The 8,598-nt window shown below is 48.5% G+C and overlaps 1 protein-coding gene across 1 annotated transcript; it reads left to right on the forward strand.

Annotated features, from left to right (window-relative positions):
• The first annotated feature begins 350 nt into the window (after window positions 1-350).
• Window positions 351-5,901, forward strand: PCDH20 (protocadherin 20). Its single transcript, XM_039332159.1, has 2 exons — window positions 351-939; window positions 3,009-5,901. Exons 1-2 carry the CDS (start codon window positions 769-771, stop codon window positions 5,733-5,735), a joined length of 2,898 nt encoding a protein of 965 aa, XP_039188093.1. The 5' UTR covers window positions 351-768; the 3' UTR covers window positions 5,736-5,901.
• Window positions 5,902-8,598: the final 2,697 nt, after the last annotated feature.

Below are 8,598 nucleotides of genomic sequence, written 5' to 3' on the forward strand. Positions count from 1 at the left end.
CAGGAGGAGGAGAAAACAACAACAACAACAACAACAATACACAGTCCTTGGGAAGGAGACCATCAAGAAATCCCAGCACTTCAGCCTAGCCTGAGCCAACCTCTCCAAAGAAAGTAAAGGGCGCAGCAAAGCGCGAAGCCAGCTCTCTCCCCCCCCCCCCGTCTTCCAGCCTCCCTTCTCCCTTCTCTTTTTCTCCCTTCCTCGGCGGAAGGGGGGAATCCAGCCTCTTCGGGCCCTCCGGGGCCTCCGATCGGCCCGCCTGGCCCGGCCGATCCCCGTCCGGGGGCTTGGGGGGAGGGAGAGAAACAAAAAGGGGGGCGGAAGGGGCGGCGAGGCGCGCGGAGGGAAGGCGCTCCTCCACCAGCCCGGGGTCGGCGGCAGCCGCACTCCGAGCGCGGCGTCGGCGGAGGCTGAGCCGGACAGAGGAGCAGAAAGAGCCGCTTCGGAGCGACCCTCGCGGGGGTCCCCCCCCCCGCATCCCGCGCCCCCTCGGCTAATTGAGCGTCCCGCGTGGCCATTGGCTGGAGATTTGCATAATTAGAGAGAGAGGGAGGGAGGGCCACTTAGTTTAGCTCGCCTGCCCTCCCCCAGCCGAGGAAGCGGCCCCCTCCTCTTTCCTTCCTTCCCTTTTTTTTCCTCCCTTCCTATTTTTTTTCCTCTCCCTCTTCTTTTCTTCTTTTCTTTTTCTCCTTCTCCTCCTCCTCCTCCTTCCCCCCCTCCCGTCCTCCCCGCGAAGACGGGGGGGGAACCTCCAGGACCGCATTTGGGATGCGCCGCCCAGGGAATGAGACGCGGCGCGCCTCGCCCCCGGCCCTGGAGTCCAGCTGGCGGCGAGGCGAGCGGAGCCGGCAGCCGGCTATGGGGCAGCCCTCCAGCCCTGGGAGCAGCAGCAGCAGCAGCAGCAGCAGCAGAGCAGCCGCCGGTCAGAGAAGCCTGTCGGTACGCCCGGAGAGAGAGGGGAGGGGGGAGGGAAAAAAGCGGGTTCAAGGAGGGGGTCGCGCGGAAGCGTGGGAACGGTTGGAAGCCCTCCCCGAGCCCAGATCGGGCTCAAGTTGACCGGAGGAGAGAAGCGGGGGAACTAGGAGCGTCCTGAGGCTTCCCTAAAATTGGGGGTGGGGGATGGAGGATGGGTAAAAAGAGAAGAGGGGGGATGGAAGGAAGGGAGGAAGAAGGAAGGAAGGAAAAGAGAGAGAGAGAGAAAGAAAGAAAAAGAGAAGAGGGGAAGGAGGAAAGGAAGGAAGGAAGGAAAACAGAGAAAGAGAAGAGGGGAAGGAAGGAAGAAGGACGGGAGGGAGAAAGAGAAAAAGGGAAGAGAGGGGAAGGAAGGAAGAAAGGAAAAGAGAGAAAAAGAGAAAAAGAGAAGAGGAGGGGGAAGGAAGGAAGGAAGGAAGGAAAAGAGAGAAAAAGAGAAGAGGGGGAGGGAAGGAAGGAAGGAAGGAAGGAAAAGAGAGAAAAAGAGAAGAGGGGGAGGGAAGGAAAGAAGGAAGGAAGGAAGGAAGGAAGGAAAAGAGAGAGAAAGAGGAGAAGGAAGGAAGAAGGAAGGAAGGGAGAAAGAGAAAGAGAAAGAGAAAAGGGAAGAGAGGGGAAGGAAGGAAGGAAGGAAGGAAGGAAGGAAGGAAAAGAAAGAAAGAGAGAAAAAGAGAAAAAGGGGGAAGGAAGGAAGGAAAAGAGAGAGAGAAAAAAGAAGAGGGGGAAGGGAGGGAGGAAGGAAGGAAGGGGGAAGGAGAAGGGAGGGGAGAAAAGGTTGAGGAGGAGAGGAAAGAAGAAAGGAAGATAGAAAGAGAAAGAAAGAAAGAAAGAAAGAAAGAAAGAAAGAAAGAAAGAAAGAAAGAAAGAAAGAAAGAAAGAAAGAAAAGCAACAGGAGGCTCCTGCTGCTATTAACCTGCTATTAGAGTTACAGGATTCGGATTGTGCTCTAGCTGCCCTACATAATATCCTTGCTCAAGGTGGCCATCCCATGCAGGTGTAATGGGGGAAGGGGGGGGCAGCAGCCTAAAAGTCCCCGTTTACCTGCAGCCTGTTCCTCTGCCAACTGATTTGGAAATAAGCCCATGCGTGCAGCTTTGTTTCCAAGTAAAGAGTTGCCGCACCACCACCGTGGCAAAGGAGTTTCAAAGCAGGTTTTGGCTAGGTAATCTTTCCAAGTTGCCAAGGTCTGCTTTGCAGACTCCAAGAGGGGTTCCTGTTAGGAAAGTTATCCAGGGACGGTAGATTCCGTTCTGCTTGGTTGGTTTTGTAAAGGGGGGGGGAGAGTCACTTGAGAGGAAAATGCACATCCGACTGGAAGGTGGAATGAGGTTCTTCTAGGATTGCACATATTTTTTTTTTTTTTTTTGCTTGCAGGGTTAGGGTTTGTTTTCAATTTTTTTATTTTTATTTTTTTAACGATGCATTTTATGCCAAATCTTAATGCAGTCTCTTGTCCCTGGGATAATCTGCTTATCATTTGACCAACAGATTGATGTTGTTGTTGTTGTTGTTGTTTTAAGAAAAAGGGGGAGGATTGAAATTGAAGTTAAACATCTGCATTCTCTCCTCAGGATTATTCCTTGGAACGCAGAAGGCAATGGGGCAATATTGTAAAGAGTATCATGAATAGACATGCTTCATAGGGATCGATCACCCCTCTCCTGTTTCCCCCCCCCCCAGTGGATTTCATCCTAAGCAAGGGGTAGATAAAATGAAAGGTAAACCTGATCCATCATTTCATGGTGAAGGCTGAAGGCACCCCAAACAGATCACAGAAAGAAATCATTGTTGTGGCTAAGAGTCTCTCTCCTTTCATTGTCCATTGGGTGATCTGGAAATGAAGGATCGGTGGCTGGTTGCATCTGAATTTGCAGAAAGATGCTTTGTGATGAGGGCTATTGAGTGTTGAGTAGATGGTTGGCTTGATTGACACCAGACATGGTTCTCTTGGGTGGGGGTGGGGGGGGATGGACATCTCTTTAAGTTTGACCGTGGAGGATGTTCTTTCTACTAACACTCTGTGTTTCTCTTTTCCCAGAACGTATTCATTTTCCTGCTTTTCTTGGAACCGTTTAACTGCTTTGCAAGCTACAGTCGGGCCAGCGAACTCTTCTACAGCATCAACGAAGGACTTCCCGCTGGATTCCTCATTGGGAACCTAGCCCAGGATTTACAGCTTGTGGGGACTGCAGAGGACGAAGAGAAAGGAGGACTGGTGAGGAAGCAGGAGACTGACCAATGGGGGAAAAGTCTACTCTCCTTCAGCTTTGCTTCCCAAGGACTGGGGAGCCAATACATCAACCTGGACAATCAGACAGGGGTCCTGTGCACCTCGACCCAGGAAATTGACCGAGAAACACTCTGCTTGGAGGATAATGTTGGCTCCACGGTGGTTTCATCTTCTTCCTCTTCTCCACTTCCATCCTCAGAGTCGTGCTTGCTCTTGCTAGATGTTCTGGTGTTACCCCAGGAGTATTTCCGTCTGGTTAAGGTGAAGATTGCCATCCATGACATCAATGACAATGCACCGTGGTTCCCTGTGCCACAGATACACCTCTCTGTGCCTGAAAATTCGCCCATCAATACCCGTTTAGCTATAGAGCATCCAGCTGTGGACCCAGACATGGGAACCAATGGGGTGCAGACGTACCAACTACAAGATGATTATGGGGTTTTTACTTTGGACGTGGAGGAGAATGAAAGTGGAGAAAGAACACCTTATCTTATTGTCATGGGTGCCCTGGATAGGGAGACTACCGACCAATATGTCACTCTTATGATTGCAGAGGATGGTGGGGTTCCACCACTGGTGGGTAGTGCCACCCTCACCATTGGGATCAGTGACATTAATGACAACTGTCCCCAGTTCAGTGAGACACAGATCAACGTCACCATCTTTGGCAACTCTAGTACTGGGTTGCACATAGCGTCGGTCCATGCTGTGGATATTGATCACGGAATCAATGCCGAAATAACCTATTCCTACAGCCAAAAGGTTTCCTTTCTGTCCCGCACGCTCTTCCGTCTCAACGAAAGCACGGGGGTGATTAAGTTGTTCAAGAGGATCAACGGGGACACACCTCTTCTGCATCGGCTGAGCGTGTTAGCCAATGGTCCTGGTTGCATCCCAGCGGTGATAACTGTGTTGGTGTCCATCATCAAAGTTACCATGAGACCACCTGAAGTGACTCCCCGTTTTATAGCTAATGAAGCAGAGGGGGTGGTTTACTTGAGAGAGTTGGAACCCGTCAACACCCCCATTGCTTTTTTCACCATCAAAGACCCCGATGAAAAATATAAAGTTGATTGCTATTTGGAAGGGGATGGCCCTTTCCAACTGACACCTTATCAACCCTATCACAATGAGTATCTTTTGGAGACTACAAAGGCCTTGGATTATGAGGCTCAGCAGTTGTATGAGATTTCTGTAGTTGCGTGGAATACAGAGGGATTTCATGTGAATAAAATCATCCAAGTGCAGGTTCTGGATGACAATGACAATGCTCCAGTTTTCTCCCAAGTCTTGATAGAGTTATCCATAGAGGAAAATAATGTCCCCAATGCATTTCTGACCAAACTGCACGCCACCGATGCTGACAGTGGAGAAAGAGGTCAAGTATCCTACTTCCTTGGGCCTGAGGCACCTTCCTATTTTTCCTTAGACAAAGTTACTGGGATCCTTACTGTTTCTACCCAGCTGGATAGAGAAGAACGAGAAAAATATCGCTACACTGTCAGAGCTGTGGATTCCGGCGTGCCCTCGCGAGAATCCATCGCCACTGTGACCCTCTCTGTGTTGGATAAAAATGACAACAGCCCGAGGTTTATCAACAAGGATTTCAGTTTCTTTGTACCAGAGAATTTCCCAGGCTTTGGTGAAATTGGAGTTATAAGTGTCAGCGATGCAGATATTGGGCAAAATGGATGGGTGGCCCTCTCTGTGGTCAACCGAAGTGATATCTTTGTGATCGACACTGGCAAAGGTGTGTTGAGAGCTAAGGTCTCCCTTGACAGGGAACAGCAAAGCTCCTATGTCTTGTGGGTTGAAGCAGTGGATGGGGGTGACCCACCCTTGTCCTCAACTGCAAAAATCACCATCCTTTTACTAGACATCAATGATAATCCCCCATTGGTTTTGTTCCCCCAGTCTAACATGTCCTACCTTCTGGTCCTTCCTTCTACATTGCCTGGGTCTCCCATCACAGAGGTCTATGCTATAGATAATGACACCGGCATGAATGCGGTTATTGCGTACAGCATCATCGGGAGAAGAGGCCCTCGGCCGGAGTCCTTCAAGATTGACCCCAAAACAGGCAACATCACTCTGGAAGAGTCACTCATGCAAAACGACTACGGCCTGTATCGCCTTCTGGTGAAGGTGAGTGACCATGGATATCCAGAACCTCTGCATTCCACCGTCATGGTGAACCTCTTCGTCAATGACACTGTGAGCAATGAGAGCTACATTGAAAGTCTTCTGAGAAAAGAATCAGACCTCAGTATTGAGGAGAAAGAACCCCAAATTTCCATAGAGCCTACGCACAGGAGAGCAGAGGCCGTAAGCTGCATGCCCACCTTGGTCACCCTCTCCATAATAAGCTTGAGTTCCATCAGCCTGGTTACAGGTATGGGGATTTATATTTGCCTAAGGAAGGGGAGAAAATACCACCGAGGGGATGAGGGTTTGGAAGTACAAATCCCATTAAACGGGAGAATTGACCTGCATCGGCTGGAGAAGAAACCGGTGGAAATTTCCAACATCTGATGGTGTATTCCATGGACTACATATAGACTCACACCAAAAACAGTGACACTATCTACCTTCCTAAACTCTGGAGTGGGTTTTCAACAGTGGGTGTGATGAAAAACCACTGGTTTATAACTTCTTGTAAACAGCTGTTGATAGGTTTTTAAGAAAAAAGAAAGAAAAAGAGAAATTCAGTGTACAGATTTTTTAAAAAAACAAAACAAAACAAAAACCTAGCAAACTGACTGTATAGATATGTCATCTGCACCATCTATAAATCCAGTCAGTACCCCTAAAATCAAAGGTAAGAGAATGATTTCCTTCATTTATTTTTTTTGACCACGAGGGGGCATTATCACCCATTCTTATCAATCGAACGGTTGGAGAGAAAATAAAAGGTATATTTTAAAATGTATTGTTCTCCCACCTCATCCACCCTCTGCCAAGAAAAAAGAGTAGTATAATGTTTGGACTTTGGAGTATTATGCACATCTATTCCATTGTACCTGTGTGAAATTGTCAAGGGAAAAAAATATGCTGGTAAATCAGACAAAAACTTTCAGTAATTCAGTCAAACTTCCATGAAATTTCTTAGAATCCCACCATCAGAAAGTGAGCTTGGGTTGAAAAGGGAGATGTTCACCTTTTTTTGTCACTGCAGACAAATGGTAAAATCGCTGTGGTGGCTGATCCATCATCGCAAAATGTTTTGGTCAATATTTCATGGAACGAAAAGATGCTTCTGTCCATAGGCACATGGGACAGAGAAGGCATTATGTTAGCTCAGTGGTTCTCAACCTGTGGGTCGGGACCCCATTTGGGGTCGAACAACCATTTCACCGGGGTCGCTAAACAACGCAGTCCGCCATTTTTTTTCCTCTTTTCCTTAGCTGTGCTACTCCCTTTTATTCTGTTGGCTTTTGAAAGCCAATAGAATAGATTCTCTTGAATAGAATCTAATTCTATTGGCTTTTGAAAGCCAATAGAATAGATTCTCTTGAATAGAGTCTAATTCTATTGGCTTTCAAAAACCAATAGGAATTGTCCAGGCTGTCTCTGCCCTGCTGAGCCCGCCAAAAGTCCCATTCTGCAAACGGTGCTGCACCAGTTGAGTAGTCCTCAACTTACGACCGGTTGGGGCTCGCGGCATTAAAAAGGTTGAGAACCACTGTGTTAGCTGATCTCCTGTCTAGCTGAAGTCCTTTAGTTAGCACTTAGCAGCAATAGCACTTAGACTTACATACCACTTTACAGCCCTCTCTAAGCGGTTTACAGAGGCAGACTTTTACCCTCAGCAATCTGGCTCCTCATTTTACCAACCACAGAAGGATAGAAGGCTGAGTCAACCTTGAGCCGGTAAGAATCGAACTGCCTACAATCAGCAGTCAGCAGAATTAGCCTGCAATACTGCATTCTAACCGCTGCGCCACCATGGCTCTATTGTTGATGGACAATCTCTCTGAAAAGTTCTTTGTGCCTTGGGATTGTTTTAGAAAGGGACCCAAGTCTATGCAGGGGATTGTGTCCCCTAAGTATTCCAAAATGCAATCAATTTGATCCTGTATATCAGGGTCCCCAACCTATGGTCTGCGGCCCTGAGAATAGCTGGCAAGCCTTCCCACTCATGGTAGCACCACCGCACGGGCATTAGCGGCCCCATTTGCGCATGCACAGGGACACTAGCACCGCCGCCAGCATCACGAGGGTGCACATGGCCTGTTTGCACAGGCACGTGGGCGCCAGCGCAGGTGCCATGTGAGCACATGCGTGTACAGGCTAGCACCACTGTCATGCGCTCATCCATTTGCAGATTCACACATGGGGCTGCACGCGCACGCATTTCCCTGCTGCTCCTTTTCCTTCCCAGCCGTCAAGCCAAAAAGTTAGGGGACCTTTTCTCTCAGTGCTGGGATTCAGCTGGTTCGCACCACTTCAGCAGAATTTTTTCTTGCCCAGGCCCAGAATGAACTTCTGGAAGCAGCATCCACACAGGGAACCGGTTGTTCACATATTTGAATCCCACCACTGTCTGCTCTATATATCTGGTGGTGGTTACACTATGTTCCATGAGGTTTTTTTCCCTACAGGAGGAAGAATATGTAGAGTTGTAGTCTAAATGCAATGTCAGAAGAAAAGGCTGAAAGACCAGTTAGGGTGAAGGGTGCTCCACTCCATGAAAATAGTGGAATTTAATATGGGCCCTGGGAGTGAATATCTCTGTAAAGGGAGTCTAGTTAGTGCAGTGGTTCTCAACCTTTTTAATGCCGCGACCCCCAACTGGTCGTAAGTTGAGGACTACTCAACTGGTCGTAAGTCGAGGACTACTCAACTGGTACAGCACCGTTTGCAGACTGGGGCTTTTGGCGGGCTCAGCAGGGCAGAGACAGCCTGGACAATTCCTATTGGCTTTTGAAAGCCAATAGAATAAAAGGGAGTAGCACAGCTAAGGAAAAGGGGGAAAAAATGGCGGACTGCGTTGTTTGGCAACCCCCGTGAAATGGTCGTTCGACCCCAAATGGGGTCCCGACCCACAGGTGGAGAACCACTGAGTTAGTGTCTCTTCACTGTACAGGACTGCAGCTCCATCCATTCCAAAACAATTTAAGTTCTTCTAGATATGAGTTGGATTTTGACTCCCTCGTTTCAGGATCGGTAAGCAGCGATCCATCCCTTTAGGTTTGTGGATTCTGTTTCTTGAGGAGGGGGCTCTTGTTCGATCTTGCCGATTGCTCCTTTTATATCAGTAGGAACATGCAGAAGAGAGCAAGGTTTTCAGCTCAGCAGTTGAGCTACTGTCTTGACCAGGGGTCTTTAAACTTGGCCCTTTTATGACTTGTGGACTTCAACTCCCAGAATTCCTCAGCCAGCCTCCATTTTGTTT

Source organism: Crotalus tigris, unplaced genomic scaffold (genome assembly GCF_016545835.1).
Source record: "Crotalus tigris isolate CLP2741 ecotype Arizona unplaced genomic scaffold, ASM1654583v1 scf7180000024450.1299024, whole genome shotgun sequence".
In the NCBI taxonomy this organism is placed as follows: Eukaryota; Metazoa; Chordata; class Lepidosauria; order Squamata; family Viperidae; genus Crotalus; species Crotalus tigris.

Coding starts and splice junctions, on each gene's coding strand:
- PCDH20 (XM_039332159.1), top strand. CDS start 769: ATGCGCCGCCCAGGGAATGAGACGCGGCGCGCCTCGCCCCCGGCCCTG. Junction 940..3,008: donor CCGGTCAGAGAAGCCTGTCG/GTACGCCCGGAG, acceptor CTCTTTTCCCAG/AACGTATTCATTTTCCTGCT.